Source organism: Lithobates pipiens, unplaced genomic scaffold (genome assembly GCF_037356315.1).
Source record: "Lithobates pipiens isolate NorthernLeopardFrog02 unplaced genomic scaffold, aLitPip1_a1.2 Scaffold_1, whole genome shotgun sequence".
NCBI lineage: Eukaryota > Metazoa > Chordata > Amphibia > Anura > Ranidae > Lithobates > Lithobates pipiens.
Window position 1 is genome coordinate 108970031 of NW_027507685.1, and position 22381 is coordinate 108992411.

Here is a 22381-nt window from a genome sequence, read left to right on the forward strand (position 1 = left end):
TCCTACATTGTACAGACAATGACATCAGAATGCCTGCAACCAAGAGTGGTGAAGAGAGGGAGGCAAGGGATATGGTAAGAAAACTGCCTCCTTGATAAATAAAAAAAATAAAAATAAAAAAAAAGGTACCTACATAGTAATGCTGGACCAGTAGAGGTGACAATGGGTATTGGTAAAAAAATTTAAGTTGGAGATGTTCTCTTTAGAGGAGGTGAACCTGTTTGGAAAATTCGGTGCGTGTAGACAGAGTTCAAGTCCTAGGCTGCTCTTTTGATCAGGATGGCTCTACAGAACATTGAATACTGGGTATTAGACAAGGTGGAGATCGTTGACATCTCCTCTTGTTGACTCGCTTCGTCCAATTAGAGAATGCTTTGTATTCATTGAGGAATGTAAAGTGTTCTCTGAATGGCACCCATGCAGAGCGGCTGAGTTCAGTAAGCAGCAGGACAGCCACTCGGCACGGGACCTACAAGCTCCTGGAGGTCACTGTAGTAGCAGTGTCTACTATGGTGAATTCCATAGGGATTCCACCCCAATGGTATGGTCCAAGTTGGAACTATGTAAAAAATATCTATAGATCGGTGACTTTGGAATGGGTCAAGGGCAGATGTTGGATTTTGCAATAATGGGAGGTGTGGAATTTTTTGGGAAACCACCCTTCTCTTTTTCCATAATCCAATTACCATACAGCCATCAAGTCTGGCCAGGTAATGACCATAAGAGTTTCATGGCTAAAGGGGGTGGGGAGGGGGGGGATATTTTTGTCAAATCACTTGACAACATTGTATGTAGGTGAGGGTTGGGTTTGGAAGGTTGGTTGGAAGACCTGCATGTCGGGAAGACAATACAACCAGAGGTCAATTCTGTAGGTCAGGTTGCAGTCTTCTACACCATAGGAATATGGATGATTTTTTGCAGACTATCCTGTGCACATTTTGGACAGTGAGGTCAACTGGATCTCAAGAGTCATGAAATAGGCCATATACGTCAAAACTGGAACCAACCAATCTCTAAAACTGGGCTGGGCCTTCTGCACCCACATACAGCATAATTCCATTTTATATCTAAACTCTATTCTCCTGTCTCTGGTTGACAACAAATGTACACCTTCAGCTAAATAACTAGAACAACCAACACCAGTCCCAAACTTACCTGGCACCATGGAATTTGAGTCTAGAACATGACTCCTCCTCCCATTGATTCTAAATATCTGTCTGTCTTGTTGGAATTTAAGGTGGGAATCTTCCGCAAGTCCGGAGTAAAATCTCGCATTCAGGTTCTGCGACAGATGAACGAGGCTTCTCCCGACAATGTCGGCTACGTGGAGCAGTCAGCGTACGATGTGGCCGACCTGCTAAAGCAATATTTCAGGGACCTGCCAGAGCCCATCTTTACCAGCAAACTGACGGACACCTTCCTGCAAATATACCAGTGTAAGTATATTCCCCCCCCCCCCCCCCCGACCTCCACCCCCTACTGCCTTAGAGCAGGGTGAAGAGCTACATACACAGAGAAAAGACATGTAAGGGAAGCTGTTGTGATTGCCAAAGGATTTATATTTCAGTTTAAAAAGCTGCATTTTATGTGTGTCTTTTATATACCTGCCTGGAGTTCATATTCCACTTCTATCCCTTCTCTAGATGTGCCCAAGGAGCAGCGACTACGAGCGGTGCAGGCAGCGATTCTGCTGATGCCGGATGAGAACCGAGAAGTTCTGCAAACCTTATTGTATTTTCTGAGTGACATTTCCTCTGCTCAGGAGAACCAGATGACTCCTGGGAACTTGGCAGTCTGCCTGGCGCCATCAGTCTTTCATCTGATATCTCTAAAAAAGAGACGCATTCTCCTCGGTGAGTTTAATCTCTGGTCTGATGATCTTGAGGTTCTTACGACTTGTAATTCATAATTGTGCTGGTACCACCTACAAGTGTGGGAACCAAACTGATCTTTATGGAGCTGGAACAGAAAATGGCCTTCACCAAACTGTTTCAGTAATGGTCTACAATGTCTTTGTATGATGGAGTATAACAGGACCCTTCACTTGGGAGACACCTGACTTCATCATTTAGAGGGGGTCCATGTACTTTTGGCCTTGTCAGTGTGATGGACATGTATCTAACTTTTGGCCTTAATGTAGTTTCCTCAGTTCCTCAAGCCTCAAAGGCTACTTGGATGAGTGGTGAAAGCTCTTCTTCAAATCCAGGCCTGCACTTGAAGACAGCTGAATGCAATCATTTGGAGAGGGTCCATATACTTTTCGCCATACAACAGGTGTGACGGACACGTGTTTCACTTTCAGCCTTAGTGCAGTTTCCTACGCTCCTGAAACCCAGAAGAAGCTACTTGGATGAGTGGTGAAAGGTCTTCTACAAAATAAGTTCTTCATTTGGAGACACCTAAACTCCATAATTTGAATGGGATCAATTCCCTTTTGGCCAAATAACAGGTGTGATGGACACATGCCTCACTTTTGGCCTTGCATGGAACCCTTCCAAATAATGGCGCTCAGGTGTCTCCAAATAAAGAACTTGTTTTGTGGAAGACTTTTTTTTTTTTTTACGACTTGTCTAAGTACCTTCTTCAGGTTTCAGGAACCATGGAAATGACGCTAAGGCCCAAAGTAAGACATGTGTCCATCACACCTGTTTGTATGGCCAAACATTCAACCGGCGCGATGGACATGTCTCACTTTGGGTCTTTAGTGTTTCCTTGGTTCCTGAAACCTGAAGAAGCTACTTAGACAAGTGGTCTTCCACAAAACAAGTTCTTTATTTGGAGACACCTGAGTGCCATCATTTGGAAGGGTTCCATGCAAGGCCAAAAGTGAGGAGTGTCCATCACACCTGTTTGGCCAAAAGTGAATTGATCCCCTTCAAATGATGGAGTTCAAGCGTCTCCAAATTAAGAACTTATTTTGTAGAAGACCTTTCACCACTCATCCAAGTAGCTTCTTTGGGGTTTAAGAGCCTAGAAAACTACACTAAGGCCAAAAGTGAGACACATGTTCATCACACCTGTTATATGGCCAAGTGTAGTTTCCTTGGTTCCTCAAAGCTGAAGAAGCTACTTGGACGAGTAGTGAAAGGTCTTCCACAGAACAAGACCAGTTGAATGTGACTAATTTTATTATTATTTTTTTTTTTTTTGTGGCATATTGATGACCATTTGAGAATTTGTATTTTTTAGAACACTAATCTTCGTTTTTCGACAACCTTTTTAATTAACAATGTGACTAAAGACCCACTTGCTGTACTGTGATCTGGATACATTAACCCCCCTGGCGGTATTCTCGAGTCTGGCTCGGGGTGGAGATTCTGTACCAAAAGCGGTAACCCCGAGCCAGACTCGGGACCGCATCGCTGAATTCAGGAGGACGTTTACTTACCTTCTCCCCTGGATCCAGCGATGTCCTCCGCTAGATTCATCAAGGAGCCAGTCTCCATTCCCCGCGAGCGTTTGCAACGCACGGGGACGGAGAGCGGCGCCAAATTCAAAAAGTGAAACCCACAGTATAATGTAATCTTACAGATTACATTGCTGTATGTAATTATTTCACATCCCCTTTGTCCCTAGTGGTCTGCCCAGTGTCCTGCATGTAGTTTTATATTATAAAAACTGTTCTTTATGCCTGGAAACTGGAGATTGTCCATAGCAACCAAAACTGTCCCTTTACATCAAAAATGATTTTAGACCTGCTAGAAAACAACAATAATAAATTGTAATTACTCACAGAATTGAGCGATAGCGATTTGTGTGGAGATCCGTCATCAAATATTGAAAAGTAATGACAGTGACAATTCTGCAATTGAGCACATTTCTGTGTTTTTTGATTTGATTACATTATTGAATCGTTTTTATTATTGTTATTATTTGGTATCATTTATTTATGATTTCATTTTTCAAACTTTATCATACCCGGGATGTCTGCTAGACTCTGGTTTGGACAGATTTATGTGAATTATTCCTAACAATTACAGGACTACAATATAAAACGCCAAATTTTCATGCAAAATAATTGTACCGCTTTTAGCACCTAAAATCTGAAATAATCGTACCGCCAGGGAGGTTAAAACCTTCACAGACGTACGAGCTGTCCAGTTTACCCACATGATGTGCGTATTTACTCTACCATCAATACACCTACTTGCGCGAATAAGATTTATTCAGATACATTATGTAAGCTGCCATTCCCCCTTCCAAATTCTAGACTTGACTTCTACATCCACTTAAGCTGAGTTGGTGGTTTCTCCCAAAGATACAGCATGTACTGCTTTGGGCTCCATGTTTGCTCCCCCCCCCCCCCAACTCCCACACACCACCTTCTACCCCAAGGTCCTCCGCTTGAAGGTATTTTATGCTTTTCTGTTTTTGTTTTAACTTTATTTTATGATTCCTTCTGGCTGGTCATGTGACATACTTGGCCCTCTTCCACCTGGGTTTTCTTGGTCCTGGATGATGCAGAGATCGGCGCTGCCCTCTAGATATTTACTGTTATTGCAGGGTAGCATGTTCAGGGGGTGTAGCCATGACACCCTACAATCCCAGTCTTTCCTTTGGTCTTCTGGGTTGAATTGCTTCTGAGTGTCATTCAACCCAGCAGACTGTGGGCATCTTGCGACCAATAAAGAGGTACTTTGGAAGACAGCTTCAGGATAAAGGTGAGTATTGCAGCCCAGATTTGGGGGGAGGGGGTTTCTTCATGATTGTGGACAGTCCTGGATGATTCAAAGAACGATGCCAACTTCAGCATCAATGCACTGTGAGTGTGTGGTACCGTGTTCAGGGGACGAGGCCATGACCCCCTACATTCAGTCTTTCCCACAGTCTTTTTGGTTGAGTTACACTGGACATCAATTATTCAACCCAGAAGTCTTGTGTCCAGTATGCAGTACTGTAGGCATAACTTCAGGATAAACGTGGTTATTGCAGCCTGGCATTGGGGGTTTTTCTCACTATCTTTGGCTGTCGTGGATGGTGCAGAGGACGGCACTGCCCACTGTATCAATGTGCTTTCTGGGGGTGGAGCCACGACACCCTACTTTCATCAACAGTACAAACCAATGGCAACCTATAACTGGCCTTTGCAGCAAAGAGCACGTGGAAGGGCGATGCAAGTCAAAAAAAAACAAAATAAAAAAATTCCCAGCTCACTTACCAACCAGACATTTCCCAGTCTATTGGGTTGAGTTATACTGGGTATAATCCAACCCAGAAGACTAAGGGCCTCTTGTGGCCAATAACCGGTACTTTGGGGAACAGCTTTGGATTAAAGGTGAGTATTGCCTCCTGGAGTTGAAATTAACATATTTTCTATTTCTAGTTCTACATTCTTGTTGGTTATTGGACCCATATTTATTTTTGGGTCAGTACAAGCTGCACTTTTTGGTATACTCCTTGAGTTTATTTTCTAAGTGCACCTCTTCAAATTTTGCTCAGCAAAAAAATCCAGTTTTCAAGATGTATGAATGGATTAAAATAAATGCTACAAGCAGTAAACCCGCTATAAATAAATGTTTCCATGCCCCTACAGGATCATGCATAGAAGAGGAACATCTGGAAAACCAGATCACAAGGATCTCAGCGAGAACTTGGCGGCAACTCAGGGATTGCTCCATATGATCACCGAGTGCAAGAAGCTATTTCAGGTGACTGTATGGATTTGGCCTTCTTATTCAAAGACTACTCACACAGGATGCAATTTTTATACTGAAGGCTTCAGGCACCCCGTCCTAAATTCAAAATCCATTACCAAATTAATTTAGTTGATATTTAAGTAGACAGGACGGGGGTTTACCTTTTGGAAGAGAAGGATCAGAAATTGTTCAAATGTTGACCTCTAGCACGCCAATGCTGACCTAATGTATATTCTGTGTGTTGTATAGGTCCCCCACGATATGATGCTCCAGTCCCGGAACTCTTATATAGCTGCCGACACTCAGCCGCTGTCTCTGGAGGACTTGTGTGTGAGCCCAGCTGGAGAGAGCAGGGATTTATCGTCCCTTCTGGACAGCAGCATCCACCATCTTATCCAGGAATCTTCAGAACGATTTAGAGGGTGGACGGCCATGGCTGGCCCAGAGAACACAGAGCTGTCCTGTAGGAAGGTGAGGCTTGGGGACCTGGGTGGCTCTTGTGGGGGGGGGAACTTGTGTTTTGTCAATGATGATGGTACAAGAAGACATCAGGAGAAAGTGATTCCTTGCTCCTTCTCCTCCCCCTCCTCCTCCCTATCTTCTCCTTCTCCTCCTTCCTGACCTAAGATGAGAGATCTCAAAATGAAGGGAAAATCCTCCCTTAGACGGGTGTCCCGATAATAGGTGTCCCCAATCTAAGATTTCCCCTCCTGTTCCGAAGTTGGCTGTAAAATTTTGGTTTCCAACCTTGCGAGGAAATATATTTTCTGCAAAACTGTGCCCCTGTGTAGTTAGCCAGCTCCATAAAGACATGGTGTGACAATTTTGGTGTGGGGGAACTTGAGTGTCCTGCACAGAGCCCTGACCTCATCCCTACTGAACAGCTTTGGCATGAATTAGAATGCAGATTGTAAGCCAGCTCCATAAAGACCTGGTCTGATGGGTGTGGTGTAAAGGAACTCGAGTGTCCTGCCAAGAGTCCTGAACTCAACCCTACTGAACATCATTTTTGAATGAAATGGCTTGTTAGTGAAGTCTTCTCATCCAGGATCATATCTGACCTCACCACTGTAAACCCTATTGAACATAGGTGTGCGCAGAGGGTGTGCTGGGTGTGCCTGGGCACACCCTAATCTCCCCAGGTGGTGCCGATTCCTCTTGCTCTCTGCAGTGCTGCCAGCTTCTCTCCTCTCAGGAGAAGAGGCTGGGAAATATTTCATTAACTGGCCCCTTCCTTTTCTGAATTAACACAGTGAGTGATCTGTACCGATCGCCCCTGTCTTCATTCTTAACTGAAGCATAGTAAACTGTTTACTGCAGGCTGCAGAGAAAGGAAGCAGGGAATCTCTGTCCTCAGTTTCATTCTCTGTCTCAAACGTGCGACGACGGGGGCCTAATTAATATATTAATATTAATTTATTTATATATATATATATATATATATATATATATATATATATATATATATATATATATATATATATATATATATATATATATATATATATATATATATATATATATATATATATATATATAATTTTGGACCCACCAACAGGCAAGATAACTGATATACATCACAGGTGATTTAATTTGCTGCTTATTGATTGCTGTATTCTAGTTGGCATCTCCCCCAAGGTAATACGTAGAATCTGGCCTGTTAGTGGGTCCTGAGGACAGGAGTTGAGGACCACTGTGCTAGAGGTTCCTCAAGCAATTTCTGCTTCTCAGATAAATTCCCACTGACACCATTTATTTTATTTATTTTTTAAGCTATCCGTAAGGAGCATTCTTCTCTCTGACCATCGCACTAATGTATCACAAGTTGTAGATATAGTTATTTTTAAACTGTGTTGAGTGAGGCTGATTTTAGTTTATGACCGAGCTTCAGAATTTGTAAATGAGAAGTGGGCATTACCGATGCTTCTAATCCAAATGTCTTTTTTTGTTAGGCTGGTGATGGGAACCCTTTGCGTCTATGGAAGGTGTCCACAGAGGTCGAAGCTCCACCAAGCTCGTTACTTCATCGTGTTTTGCGAGAGCGCCACCTGTGGGACGACGACATCCTGCAGGGCCGAGTGATAGAAACCTTGGAGCAAAATACAGACCTGTTCCACTATGTGACGGACAGTATGGCTCCACACCCGAGGCGGCAGTTCTTAGTCCTGCGGTATGTGTAAAACCCAACGTGGTCCTTCTTTAAAAAAAAAAAAAAACACAATCAACAAAAGCCTGGCTTTTTAGCCACAAGCCCCATGCACCTAGGGGGTGTCAAATAAAAAGTATGTATGTCCAGCTAAAGGCCTCATGTTCATGGACATTTGAGCAGTTCCTGTGTGCTGAAATTTGAAAACCCCGGTGATTTCCTGCACCTAGGGAGCCCCAAATGCCATAATTCCTATGCATGGTTGTACTTGGGTAAATGTCCACTGTTTCTGCATCACCATTTTCCCCATGCATCCATGTAAGGCCTCCCCCCAAAAAAACGAAAGCGGTGCAAACCCTGAATATGCATTCACTAGAAACCGCTTTTGCAGAAGCAGTTTAAATTTACCCGCGTACGGCTGTGTACAGCCATTCACTTGTATTGCCAACCAAGTACTCCAATGCTCTAGATCGGGGGGTCTCAAGGTGGCGGCCCTCCAGCTGTTGCAAAACTACAAGTCCCATCATGCCTCTGCCTGTGGGAGTCATGCTTGTAACTGTCAGCCTTGCAATGCCCCATGGGACTTGTAGTTTCGCAACAGCTGGAGGGCTGCCAGTTTGAGACCCCTGCTCTAGATCAAAACCAATGCCTTGTAGGTCTCGATAATTGGCGTCCTAACAACATCTTCCATCTTTTTGTTTTCCTGAGTAACCTTTTCATTCTCTTTCTGTCCTGTACAGGAAATGGCGCACGGACCTTCCCAGGGGTGGGTGCGTTTTAGTATCCACATCCGTGGACCATGCCACCGGCCAACCAGAGGAGGGGGTTCAAGCCATGATTGTCAGCTCACAGTATCTGATGGAGCCTTGTGGAATGGGACGAACCAGGCTAACGTACATTTGCAGAGCGGACCTTAGGTAACCTACGTTTTTTTCTGAAGGCCCGGTGTTCTTCTTCCATGTGGATGTTAGTGGGTAGAGTGTCCCATAGCCGTGGTCCTTGAACTGCGAATCTTCATTCTCCCTTTGATTTGTAGCGGGATTTAGGGATGAGGAGGAGGTTTTGGTTAGTTGATCGGAGGCTGCGATTGGGTGTGTAGTGTTTTTATTTTCTCACATAGGTATTGAGGAGCGTTTCCTTAGGGTAGGGTTCCTTTACGGTACAGTGAGCCAAATAGTAAATCTCAGCCTCCCCCCAAGGAGAGAGAGGGGTCTTGAGACATCCAGCTATACAAGAAGCCATAAAGGGTGCCACGCCAATGGTTAGAGTCCTAAAACAATGATTATTAAATAGTGGAAAAAGAAGACCAACTCATTTTGAGGGTTTTGGACTCTTTCCCCCCACCCTTCATCCGAAATAAGAGCAATTGCGTGTTAACATGAAAAGTTAAAAGAATCTAGTTTTAAAAATGAAGGTGAAGAAAGTAGAGAAGGGAAAGTAGAATGCTTCGGGCAAGAGGGAGCCCTTTGCAATAGATGGTCTCCCAAGCCTTGGGTAGCCGGAGAGGTCCACCAAGATGTCAATATGGGTTTTAGCTATCTACGGATCCGCCGGTACTTTGTGAGAGCGTATCGCCCATTTACTTTGTTGTTCAGCTGAATAGGACCAAGTCCAACAAACGAAACCACCTTTTTGGTGAATCTACAAGTGGTCCTCTCATGGGAGCTAGTTGGGTCCTCCCTTTTTTTTTTTTTCTGAATTTTTAATAATAAAAAAAATATAGTTTTGGATTTGGCCATTAATGCGGCACTCCTACTGCTTCCTGCATAACTGGGAGCTGGAACTTTTTTCTCGAGATCTCCCCCCCCCCTTTATAAAAGATCTAGCACCTGCTCGTACAAACCTCTTACAGTTCTCACCAGAACAAGGGGTGGGGGTAAATTTGTCATCTGTTCAAGGCAAATTCCCCTCACTTTACCTCTGAAACAACGACATTTATCTCTATGCAGTGGTAAATATAAATAACCAACTATATGGTTATGAAGAAAAATATCTAATCCACTCTGAGAATAACAGGAGAGATAATGTATATACTATTAGAAGAGATTATATATATATATATATATATATATATATATATATATATATATATATATATATATATATATATATATATATATATATATATATATATATATATATAATATATATGTATATATATATAATATATATGTATATGTGTATGTATGTGTGTGTGTAGAGGAGAGATATACTGTATATACCATTAGGAGATATATACAGTATATATACACAGTGTATTGTCTAATAGTCTGTATACAGTATATCTCCTAATAGTGTGTGTAATATAAATATACACAAACACTATCTGTCTCTTCTAATATACTATTAGAGGAGATATACTGTATATACTATTAGAGGAACGATGTACTAGTAGAGGAGATATACTGTGTATATACACACACTAGAGACGAGATATACTAGTATATATGAAATCTCTCCCTCTCTCCCTCTCTCCCTCTCGACAAACCCCGGGCGCCAGGGGCATCCTGGCTTTGAGGCCTTCTGCGGTCCTATGTTTCCTTCTGGAATCTGACGCCCTCTAGTGGTGGCTGTTGGTATGACAGACAGCAATGCTAATGGAGCTTTCACTGCCCGCCCATCTCCTCCCCTTTACTTAGAACCCCTAAACATTATATATATTTTTTTATTCTAACAACCTAGAGAATAAAATGGTGGTCGTTGCTATACTGTCTGTCACACCGTATTTGTGCAGCGGACTTACAAGCGCACTTTTTTGGGGAAAAATTATTTATTTAATTAAAAAAATAAGACAACAGTAAAGTTAGCCCAATTTTTTTTATATTGTGAAAAATGTTACGCCAAGTAAATTGATACCCAACATGTGACGCTTCAAAATTGCGTCCATTCATGGAATGACGACAAACCTTTACCCTTTAAAATCTCCATAGGCAACGTTTAAACAAATTCTACAGGTTGCATGTTTTGAGTTACAAAGGAGGTCTAGGGCTAGAATTATTGCTCTCGCTCTACTGATCACGGCGATACCTCACATGTGTGGTTTGAACACCGCTTTCCTATGCGGGCGCTACTCGCTTATGCTTTTCGCTTCTGCACGCAAGCTTGGTGGGACAAATCGCATTAAAAAAAATCTTATTTTAACTTTTTTTTATTTTTTTCACTGTGTTCTTTTAAAAAAAAATTGTCACTTTTATTCCTATTACAAGGAATGTAAAAATCCTTTGTAATAGAAAAAAGCATGACAGGTCCTCTTAAATATGAGATCTGGGGTCAGAGAGACCTCGGATCTCATATTTACACTAAAATGCAATTTATATAAAAAAAAAATTGTCATTTGAAAATAAATAAAATGTCCCTGTAAGAGCTATGGGCAATGACTTGGAGACAGGTGGGGGGGGGGCACGCTATCTTCCCCTCACTCGTCTCCATGTCAGGCCAGGGACAGGTCCGGATTGCCGTTACGGACCTGGCTCTTAACTTTTTTAGCTGGCTCCTAGATTCCAAGCAAATTTGTCAAGCCCTGCTATATATCTATATCTCTATCTATATATCTATCTATATATCTATATATCTGCTCTAATAGTATACCATTAGTGTGTGTATATATCCAGTATATCTCCTATTAGAAGATACTGTATATATCTCCTCTGATAGAGGTGATATACTGTATATATACACTATTAGAGGAGATATATATATATATATATATATATATATATATATATATATATATATATATATATATATATATATATATATATATTTTTTTTTTTTTTACATATACACACACTATTCGAGGAGATATTACTGTATATATCTTCGCTAATAGTATATACACAGTATATCTCCTCGAATATACTATTAGAGGAGATATATACATCTCCTCTAATACAGTATCTCTCTAATAGTATATTAGAAGAGAGATGCTGTGTGTATATGTGTGTGTACATATATATATATAATTAGGAGATATACTGTATATATACTATTAGATGAGAGATACTGTATATATACTATTAGATGAGAGATACTCTATATATACACTATTTATAGTGTATATGTCAACGTGTCCCATAGGAAACCATGTGAATGAACTGTAGTGCGTTTCTGCAAAAAGTACCAAACAAAAACCCATAAGCGTGAACCAGGCCTAAGACGTTTAGCAACATAATGGGCTTAAAAAAAAAATAAAAAATTAGCCCTTTTATAGTACAAAAAAAGCAGATAATCGCTACTGTAAGGGGTTACACTTTTTTTTTTTTTTTTTTTTTTTTTTTTTACAGTAGAGATTATTTGCTCTCTTTGTACTATAAAGGGCTCATTTAAATTTTTTATTTATTTTTTTTTCCTCATGTTAGTGGCTGATTAATCAATTATGAAATTAATCGATTGCCATTTTCATAATCATTTCGTTGTTTTTTTTCGGCCCTACAATATAAGCTAAAGGGAGGGTTCACCCCTTCCTTACTTTGGCCAAAAGCGAGAAGATGTGGCTGTTGATGGACTTTTTGAGCGTGACCAAAATGTTTTTCTTTTTTTTTTTCTTCTGCTTACAGAGGACGTTCTCCTGACTGGTACAACAAGGTGTTCGGACATCTCTGTGCGATGGAAGTAGCTCGTATCCGCAACTCTTTCCCTCCTCTGAGCCCGTGTGGACCTGAAACGAAGCTCTAAACTAAATGGATATCTAAGGGAACTTGGCATGAGTGTTTTGAGGACCCTCATCCACCTGGATAAGATGAGTGGAGCCACGTCAACTAGCGTGGCCTAGCCCCCCCCCCCTTTTTTTTTTTTTTTTTTTTTTTTAAGACATGTGTTTTCCATGGGAAGCAGAGGCCAGACATCTCTATGTAAAGAGGACCAGGAGTACAATAGAGGTCATCGTTTGACTTCAGACATTTCGGGAGTCTTGCTTCCAAAGGTGATGTGCAAGCCGAAGAAGTTCCTGCTCACCACAAAGGGTGGGGAATTGTGAGCGACGCTCGCTATGCAGTATTTTTGTGCTGCTCACAGTAAATCAGTATTATGTGTTTTTGTATTTGTGTGTATGCTTTTGACTCGGTGATGCCAGTAAGCAGGATTTTCGTATGTTACAATGTGGACACGTTGGTTGGTGTGAATGTTCTGAGGTTCTCCATCTCCTTAGGTGGGGGAGATGTGTTTTTTAAGATGATGAACGTGTGTGTGTGTGTGGAATATTTATGATGCCTGCTTGAGAGTAGAACTGGACTATACTTATAACTGGAATCTGGAGGTCCACGTTACTGGGAAGATCTGACTTCTTCCCTGTATGGTGGGCAGAAGGTTCCTAAAATGACCACAAAACATGACCTACCAGGCTGATCCTGGAGGACATCACATTGGTGGTGGGGTTGTGCAAATCTATTTAGTAAGCCATCAGCTCTGTTGAAGTTGTATGGCTGGGAGATGGATGGAGAGATATAGATCTATCTATTCTCTCCGATGCAATAAATGCACATTTCCCTGAGTTTTATTGATTTAATAATACTGCAAGTACAATACACATACCTATTGGTCTTCCAGAAACAAACTAGCTCTAAAGAATGAGCATTTTTTTCATTGTCCTGTGCCTCCACACCCACCCCCGTACTTGTCCTATAATACTAGGTGCTACTAAATCCTAGCTATGGTGTTGCATTGGGCATCCATGACCCCCTTAATGGCCATCCAACAACATAGCTAGGGAGAAGAGCTTATCTCTGTTCTGAGCATTTTCTGAGATGAGCAGCAGCAAGGGAAATGCAGAAGGACAGGACATTCATCATTCTCCCTCTGCATTCCTCTTGCTTCCCCGTGTCTTGACACACCCCCACCCCCCACCCCCCACCCCTTCCTGCAGCCATCCAACGACCTAGCTAGGTAGGAGGACTTGTCCCAGCTCTGAGTGCTTTCTGCGGCAAGGGAAATGCAGGGCAGGAAGCCAATGTGCTCCTCTTCCCTCTGCATTTTTCATACCTCTGCGTGTCTTGGCAAAGTGCTCAGTGCCAAGGCAAGTCCTCTTTCCTAGCTATGAGGCATTGGGCGCCCAGCACCCACCCCTTCAGCACAACATGGCTACAAAGGAAGGCTTGTCTTGGCCCTGAGCACTTTCTGAGACTAGCAAGGGCAATGCAGAAGGAAAGGAAGTGGCCACACTCATTCTCCCTCTGCATTCCTCTTGCTGCCACCTTCCTTAACACCCCCACCCTTGCCCACCCTTCCTGCAGCTGTCCAACAATATATCTAGAAAGGAGGACTTGTCCCGGCTCTGAGTGCATTCTGCAGCAAGGGAAATGCAGAGGGAAGATGAGCACATTGGCTTCCTGTCCTTCTGCATTGAGCTTGCCGCTGCTCGTCTCAGAAAGTGCTGAGGGCCGAGACAAGCCTTCCTTTGTAGATTTGTTGTGTGGCTGCAGGAAGGGGCCCACTCAGACCCTCATAGTTAGGAAAGAGGGCTTGCCTTGGCACTGAGCACTTTGCCAAGACAAATGCAGATGGAAGGTGAGCACATTGGCTTCCTGTCCTGCATTTCTCCTGCCTCCGTGTGTATTGGCAAAGTGCTCAGTGACAAGGCAAGCCCTTTTTCCTAGCTATGAGGGACTGAGCGGACCCCTTCTGCAGCCACACAAAGCTACAAAGGAAGGCTTATCTCGGCCCTGACCACTCTGAGACGAGCAGCGGCAATGCAGAAGGACAGGAAGAGGACACACTCATTTTCCCTCTGCATTTCTCTTGCTGCCACCTGTCTTGACACCCCCCCCCCTCCCCCTCCTGCAGCCATCCAACAACATGGCTAGAAAGGAGGACTTGGCCCAGCTCTGAGTGCTTTCTGTGGCAAGGGAAATGCAGGACAGGAAGCCAACGTGCTCATCTTCCCTTTGCATTTCTCCTGCCTCTGCCTCTGCAAAGTGCTCCGTGCCAAGACTAGCCCTCTTTCCTAGCTATGAGGCATTGGGCACCCGCCCCCAACCCTTCCGCACAATATAGCTGCAAATGAAGGCTTGTCTTGGCTCTGAGCAGCGGCAAGAGAAATGCAGGATAAGAACTCTTTGCTTCTCCCACCTCGGCCCTGGGCACCTCCCTTCCCCCTGCAGCAGTCCAACAACTAGAAAGGAGGAATTGTCTCTGCTGTGTGCACTTTGAGACAAGCAAGCGTCTTGACACGCCACCCTTTTTCTTCTTACCTCTTGCCACCGCTTGGTGGGGAAAAGTGCTCAAAGTTGAGACAAGCCCTCCTGTCTTCGCTATGAGGCTGCACCCCTCTTTTACCATGGCCCTCCGCCAGCATCACTTAGAGGCCAGGCCAATCCCTTCTTTCTGAGCACTTTCTGAGACGAGCAGCGGCAAGGAAAAAGCAGAGGGACAGGAAGCGGACACTCTCATCCACCCTCCTGCATTCCTCTTGCCGTCACCTGTCTTGACCCCCCCCCCCCTCCAGCCATCCAACAACATAGTTAGAAAGGAGGGCTTGTCTTGGCTCTGAGCGCTTCCTGAGACTAGCTGCGGCAAGGTAAACGCAGAGAGACCTGGGGCTGACAATGACGCATCATGCTGCCTCCGGTCTCGAAAAAGGTATCCAAAGCATCCTTCCTAGCTATGTTGTTGGACAACAGTTGGTGAAGTATTTGGTGGAGGGGGGCGTGGTGGTGCCCATTGCGACCTCATAGTTAGGGGGTTAGTAAGCACCTCCCATGAGGGACAGAACAATGGAAGCAAAATTTAAGGATAGTTAAACGATCTAGTTTCTAGATCGTTTAAGGATAGAACTTTCCATTTCTACGACACAATGGCCACGCGTAGTGTTGCCGAGCCCACCCAGTTCGCCCCAGTTGGACTACAGAACCACCTCCTCCTGTGTTATGGAAACGAGGAGAGAGGAACGTGTTCTGTAGTGCAGCAGAGCAGACCTGCAACACTCCCTTGGCTTGCAGTGAGCGTTGTCGGCTCACTACACAAAGTGAGGAGGTGGATTTCTGGAGGATCAACGGGGGATTTATTTTTCTGTACTTGCAGCATTTTAAAAAGACGGAACCTGTGGAAATGTGTTTTTTTTTTTTTTTTTTTTTTTTTTTTCCAATGCACAGAATTTTAAAACCTTTCACATAAATGTTTGCCCAATGTGAGCCACTGATTTAAAAATAAAATAAAATGCCGCTCTGTCCTTTAAACTCAACTCTTTGGAGCCTTGTAAATTTTTTTTTTTGGCAGTAAAACTACTAACGCAAACATACTACTTCTTCTCTAGTAGTGTCAGTAGAGCATTGACAACTGCCCCCTGCCGAACGCATGGGGCGGAGCTACAAGCCGCTGTCCTAATTTTAGTGTGGAATCATTTTTAAGCTGTGCTGTCCAAGCCGATTGGTTTGTATTTGCTCGGTCTCTGTACAAGCAGCATGCAGTGGATGTCCCGGTTATAGCCGCCAGCAGTAATCATTGTGTTCTGCTAGCATGGAAGGGCTCCCTGCTGGGAGAAAACAATAGCACTGCAGGAGGGATTTCCCCTATCGGCACACTCAGTTTAACTTTGTGCTATTGTGAATCGATTGATTTTTCTTTCCTGCAACCAGAAATCGCAACATTTTGGCTTGCTTAAGGGCAGACCGTAGATGTGATTTTTATTTTTTTATTTATTTTTTTTCTTACCTGCAACTCCTAAAAAATTACTTGATTTCCCCATCAACACTGACAGTGGGCAAGCTGAGCCACTCCTGGGTGTGGGAGTAGTAGGAGCTGGGCTGCTGCTTCGCTCTTGGGTGGGGGGGGAGCAGAAGGAGCTGGGCTGCTGCGTTGTTCTTGGGTGGGGGGAGCAGGAGGAGCTGGGCTGCTGCGTTGCTGTTGGGTGGGGGGAGCAGGAGGAGCTGCGTCGCTCTTCAGGGGGGGGGGGGAGCAGGAGGAGCCGGATTACAGCATCGCTCTTAGGTGGCTGCCTCACTCCTAGGTAGGGGGAGTTGGGCTGCTGCATCGCTCTTGGGTGAGGGGAGCTGGGTTGCTGCGTCGCTCTTGGGTGGGGGGGGGGGGCAGCAGGAGGAGCTGGGTCGCTCTTGGGTGGGGGGAGCAGGAGGAGCTGGGTCGCTCTTGGGTGGGGGGGGGGGAGCCTCACTCCTAGGTAGGGGGAGTTGGGTTTCTGCGTTGCTCTTGGGTGGGTGGGGGGGGGGGGGGGGGAAGAGCAGGAGGAGCTGGGTTGCAGCATTGCTCTTGGGTGGGGGTGCAGGAAAAGCAGAGCTGATGATGGACTGAAATAACATCACTACTTCTACTGAAAATTTGAGAATGAGTTGCTCCATAGTACCTATAGCTACAGAGGTCAGTGATGGCTTGTTTTAAAGCTTATTTACTGCTCAGTAAGTCTTTGAATGCCCATACTCTCACCACAGGTTCACTTTTACAATACGTTTCATCTCTTGAGTCGGCATAGTGCGAATATACAATCTCTATAGGTGGATTCTGCTTTAAACGTAACTGATCTCATTCCCATGTGACTGGCGTGTATTATGCATTCTATATGAGTAACAATTGACTATGTGCATTAATACTGCACTCAATGAAACTGAACTGGGACCAGGCAGTGCTTCAATAGTGAGTCAACACAGTATAGATCTATGTGATACTGCGAGAGAGAGAGAGAGAGAGAGAGAGAGACTCTGGGTGACCGGAACGGGTGCATGAAATGCGGTTCTGTGCCAACTTTGGACATTCTCGGTCACACCCCCCCCCCCTCTCTGTAATACAATATGTTTAAAAGTGATTGTTATATATAATGTACAGATGAAATTATAATATATTTTTTTGTACTGTCACCAGATTATTGTGCCAGATTCAGCCGTTTTTCTTATTGTTTCTATTTAAGGGAAGTTTTTTTAATATACAGTAATTTTGCTTTTATTGAAAGGAAATATAATAAAATTCCCCCCCCAATAACTTTAAGTTTGTATGTTTGTTTGTCATTTGTTCTGTTTGGGAAAGGGGCGTATCCCTGAAACGCATTGCCACCATATTAACAAGTCTGCCTTAGTAATGGGACCTGGAAGTAGTTTGCACTTCCCAGCAACAGAGGGCGCCACTCTTTGGGGTGGGGGGGGGGAAGTCAAGCATCGGGAATTGCCCTGCTGCTGGCAATGGGTGGAGGCTGTTTGGTGACTGGACTCTTATTAAAAAAAAAAAAAAATCAGAGCTATTCAGCCTGTGAAACTGCCTGTACTTAAATTTTGCATGAATGCCAACACTATTGAATGTTAGGCTATTTTCTCTACAGGTCAGACATTCTTCTATCATAAAAAAAAAATGGCATCACACAGGAAAATACAACTTAAGGCCACTAGATGGAGCTGACAATCATAGTTGGCCATCTAGTGGCCATAATGTGGTATTTTCCCAATTCACTCTGTTCTGTCTAACTAGGGTAAGTTGCACCCAGGTCCACCTAGCTAAAGGTTCCCTATCTGGGGGGGGGGTGCTCGACACCACCTGCCCTCTAGCTCCTAGTCCTCTGGGCCCCTCCAGAATTCTTTACACCAGGGAAGTACTACCAACCCTGACCTTACCCAATGGGCGCTTAATTCCTTTTCACAAAGAAGATCCCTCAGGACCACCATCATACCAGCAAGGGGATACTGTATAGCCAGCCAAACTGTCCAGAATGATAGCGGAGCGCCACTACTGGACACTGAGGAGAACAGATGCTACACTTTATCTTGGCCGATAACCCTTAAATTGTATCTAAAGCAAAACAGAGTTTCACTTGCCTGTCTTTATCCAGGTGACCACCACTACCAGGACTCAACATGAAGAAGACTTTTGAGTTGCCACCAGAATAGGAAACTGTGGAAATCTGATGACCACTGTCTGGGAGGAGATTTCCCTCACATTGGTGGGATTTTTTTTCTCACTTCCCGCTGGCCCTACAGCAAATAAGGCAAAATCTCTGAAATAGTACGTATTTGGTAATATTTTTTATATATATATATAATATGAAAGGGGATGTCGGTCATGAAGGGTGGTTTCCACCATTTCCTACTCTACCCCATAGGTTTGCCTTTAGTTATGGTGGGTGACGTGGTAGATTTAGTACAAGTAGAAATGCAAGACTGAAATCTAATTTGGACTAAAGGTCACTCTAAGTAAGATTATCCATATATAGAAGTTTTGGACTTAGTATTGTGGCCTTGTAGACGTCTTTTCATTCTTGCCTATTTTTTGGGGGTTTACCGCCCCATTAAGAGAACACCCTTTTATATCTTCCACAACCTGGAACTGAATCAGATTTGTTTAAAAAAAAAAAAAACAAAAAAAAAAAAAACAGCAGATCTGTCGGAATGATATACATAGCCAGTTTTGTCATAAGGAATTTATAAATATATGTACACATGTTTATTTTCTATACATTGCACTCCCGTTCCTGTTTTACGCCAATGCTACATACACAACCAGTATATCCAACCCTTGACATCTATTTGGTCTATCTGCTTGGGAGCCCTGGTTTCTGCACCTTCGTGCTCGGCCCCATCGTCCAATAATGTGAACAGATGCCTGATACTTCCAAGGCTGGGTCCATTCCTGATTTATTGTTTTCTTTGTTTGCAAACTGTTTGCATGATCCCGTGGTGGGAATTTTCAGCTTCTCTCTATTCCTCCAGTTAGAGGAACGTCGCACAACCTTCCAGTTATGTAGAGTTCCTACTGTAGTGGATTGCTGGTATTTGCACATGGGTTCCTTAGTTTGTAGGTTTCTTCAATGTTCAGGTTGCAGAGATAGGCCACAAATGGAAGGGCTAGGTGCCTTCAAGCAGCACTTGTCCTAAATCCCTTCGTCCTAGGTCTGAAAGGCACAGTCATCATATCAAACATTGGCACTCTTGAATTGATCGGCAGTGCGGACCTGGACTTCCTCTGGACTGATCATCGTCGTGTTTCGGGAAAGGCACAATCATTAACCACATCCGTACTGCAGATTCACAACCGTTCCCGAACAAAGTGGTCTGAGCTGTTGGAGGGGATGGTCCAGGATCAAGCTGTGTTGGTCTGGATGGAAACTAACGTAAAGCTGCTTTTGCCAGACTCTTGGAACTGGTGTCTTTTGCTCTGCAAGCACTGTTTAAGCTTTTCTTGAAAGGATGACGTTGTTAGTGTATAAAGAATTGGATTCAAAGCACTGTTAATGGGTAGGATGAAGATTACAACCCAGGAGGTGATGGTGCCTGGAAATAAAGAGAAAAACATCAACTATCTTGCCTCTGAGAAAGTTGAGTCACACATTGGTGGATTTTCTGAGAACGTTCTTGTTTATCTGGGTTATGATACAGCGAGAGGTTGTCACATATTTACCTGAGCCTGTTCTACAGAACAAGGAGGGGCCACACAGGTAACCCAGCCAGAGTTCCATGCAATCCTAGAGGTTTTTGAGGGTCCCTGAGCTTTGGCTGACCTCCCAGTTGATGGTGGCTGCATAGGAAGGTCTTGGAAGGTCCAGTGGCCTTGGAAGGCCTTGGAAGGTCCAGGGCCTTGGAAGGTCCAGTGGCATACCATCAATTGTCTTTTTCCCCTGTCTGTAAGGAAGGTAATATGACCGCCAATGGAAGGAGCAATTCTTCCCACTGACCGCTAGTGTTCCACATTTTGGCGCAATGCTTACTCTGTTCATGTTCTCGAACTGTATACTACTTTTTTTTTTTTCTGTTCCAGAGTACCTTCAACTACCTTCATCTCCTTCATGCCCCTAAAGAAGGGATATACTTAAAGATTCCCGAAACGCATCGGGCTAGAGAAGAAGTGTTTCTCTCATACTATATGTATATTATGTACGGTGTTCCACACCATTACATTTTTTTTTAACCTTTAAACAATACATTTTCTATGTTTTGAAACACATGGTTTACAAGAGTTCACCCTTAAAGTCCCATAGTATCGGGGGGTACTTTTCTCTTTGACCGCCAATGGAAGGAGCAATTCTTCCCACTGACCGCCAACGTAAGGAACATTCTTCTCACCGATCACCAATGTGAGGAACATTCTTCCCGCTGACCATGCTTTTGAAATGGGATGTCCAACAAGCTCACATTGGTGGAATGGTCAAGTGTCCACATAGTGTATGTTCAAATGATGAGGACTTGAGGTAACTCAAATATCTAAAAGTTGGTCACAGCTGGACTTGTTCTGTAATGTGGAAGATAGTTTGCTACTCCCCCAAGTAACCTCCTCAGCTCTGAGGGTCAGGAACATCCCCCAGCATTCAGTAGAGAAAGCTACTTTAATGATTGGTCAAACATCTTCAACATTACAGAAAAAGTCCAGTTGTGATTGGCTACTATTAGCCACTTGGTGGATTATGTTACTGTATAACCTTAACAATTTCCCATCTGCAACCCTCAGGATGCTCCACCATGTGCACTGAGGGTTGCAGATGGGATTTTTTTTGAAGCTATATATGCTAATGTCTGGTCCTTGCTACATGTGAGTGGCTTTTTTTCTTTTTTTTTTAATAAAATAACAGTCAGCACTGTGTGTGATAGATAAATTGACATAGATCGCCAGATGACCGACATTGGTTATTACTCACAGATAAATTATTGGAGATAGCGCAGCATTTACTCTTTATATACAGCTGTAAGTATACTGAACCTGGAATCTCTGCCTTGGTGAGAGAGACGGCCTTCAGAAGAAATATGGGGATCCAGCAGAGGGCGTCAGTGAACACGATGAAGAAGAACCTCTTGGCTATGGTGACCTCCCGAGCTAGGACGCTACGCTCTGCTGTTTTGGCACCGGTCTTATGGATAGAGTAGAACATGCTGCTGTAAGAGAAGACTATCGTGACGAATGCCAGCAAGTTCAGTCCTGGAAAAGGAGGGGGGGGGGGGGGGAGTGATTATGGGTGTGTTATTGCAAAAAAAAAAAAAAAAATGATTTGTAATGACATTTAAGTGATAGTAAACCCTTCCAGAGTGAGGAGAGTTCTGAGAGCTGATTGGAGGGTAGAGACACACCTCCCTTCTTCACATAGGAATAGAGCTGAGGCTTGTCAATCACAGGCTGTGTGTTAGAGATCCCCCCGCCCCACCCCCCGTCACCATTTTCTCTTGGGTGTCACAAAACCTTGTCAGGAGTGATTCATGCTGATAGCAGAGGAAGGTGGCAGCAGACAGAAAGGACACTTAGTGCTCTGGACTGAGACAAGTACACACTATAGCGGGATATGGTTTCATATTTTATGGTCCCCCCCCTCAGCGTTTTGAAGCTCAAATTGGGCACGTTTTATGTGTTTTTATTCCCACAGAAATGAATTGAAATGTGTGGAGTTGCACGTTTTTGCGTGAACCTTTGTGGGATTTTCTGCTCAGAAGGAAAAAAAAAAGAGAAAAAAGTAGTAATGTATGAATAAATAAATGCAAAATAAATACACATAATGTAAAAAAACAAAAACAAATATTCAATAAAATACATTAATATAAAATAAATAATAATTCACCCCCTAACCATACCATATTCAATAAATGAATAATAAAATACACCCCAAAAAAATATTAAGAATAAATTATTATAATACTAATACATTATTAGTAGTATTATTATTATTACCAAGAATAATTTATTTTGTGTTTGGGTG

The 22381-nt window shown here is 43.4% G+C and overlaps 2 protein-coding genes across 2 annotated transcripts in view; one reads left to right on the forward strand and one right to left on the reverse strand.

Annotated features, from left to right (window-relative positions):
* Positions 1-12820, forward strand: part of STARD8 (StAR related lipid transfer domain containing 8) — a 97865-nt gene extending 85045 nt beyond the window's left edge. Inside the window, 9 exon segments of the mRNA XM_077485931.1 lie at positions 16-74; positions 1238-1436; positions 1644-1820; positions 1823-1853; positions 5534-5648; positions 5886-6107; positions 7589-7806; positions 8523-8699; positions 12339-12820. Coding sequence (XP_077342057.1) covers positions 16-74; positions 1238-1436; positions 1644-1820; positions 1823-1853; positions 5534-5648; positions 5886-6107; positions 7589-7806; positions 8523-8699; positions 12339-12456 — 1316 coding nt within the window. The 3' untranslated portion in view covers positions 12457-12820.
* Positions 12821-19111: 6291 nt separating this feature from the next.
* LOC143964037 (relaxin receptor 1-like) overlaps positions 19112-22381 on the reverse strand; it is a 213937-nt gene continuing 210667 nt past the window's right edge. The window contains exons 17-18 of the mRNA XM_077473781.1: positions 21397-21612; positions 19112-19976 (exon numbers count right to left, since the gene is read on the reverse strand). Of these exons, the coding sequence (XP_077329907.1) occupies positions 19786-19976; positions 21397-21612 (407 nt within the window). The 3' untranslated portion in view covers positions 19112-19785. The remainder of the gene's footprint in view (positions 19977-21396; positions 21613-22381) is intronic.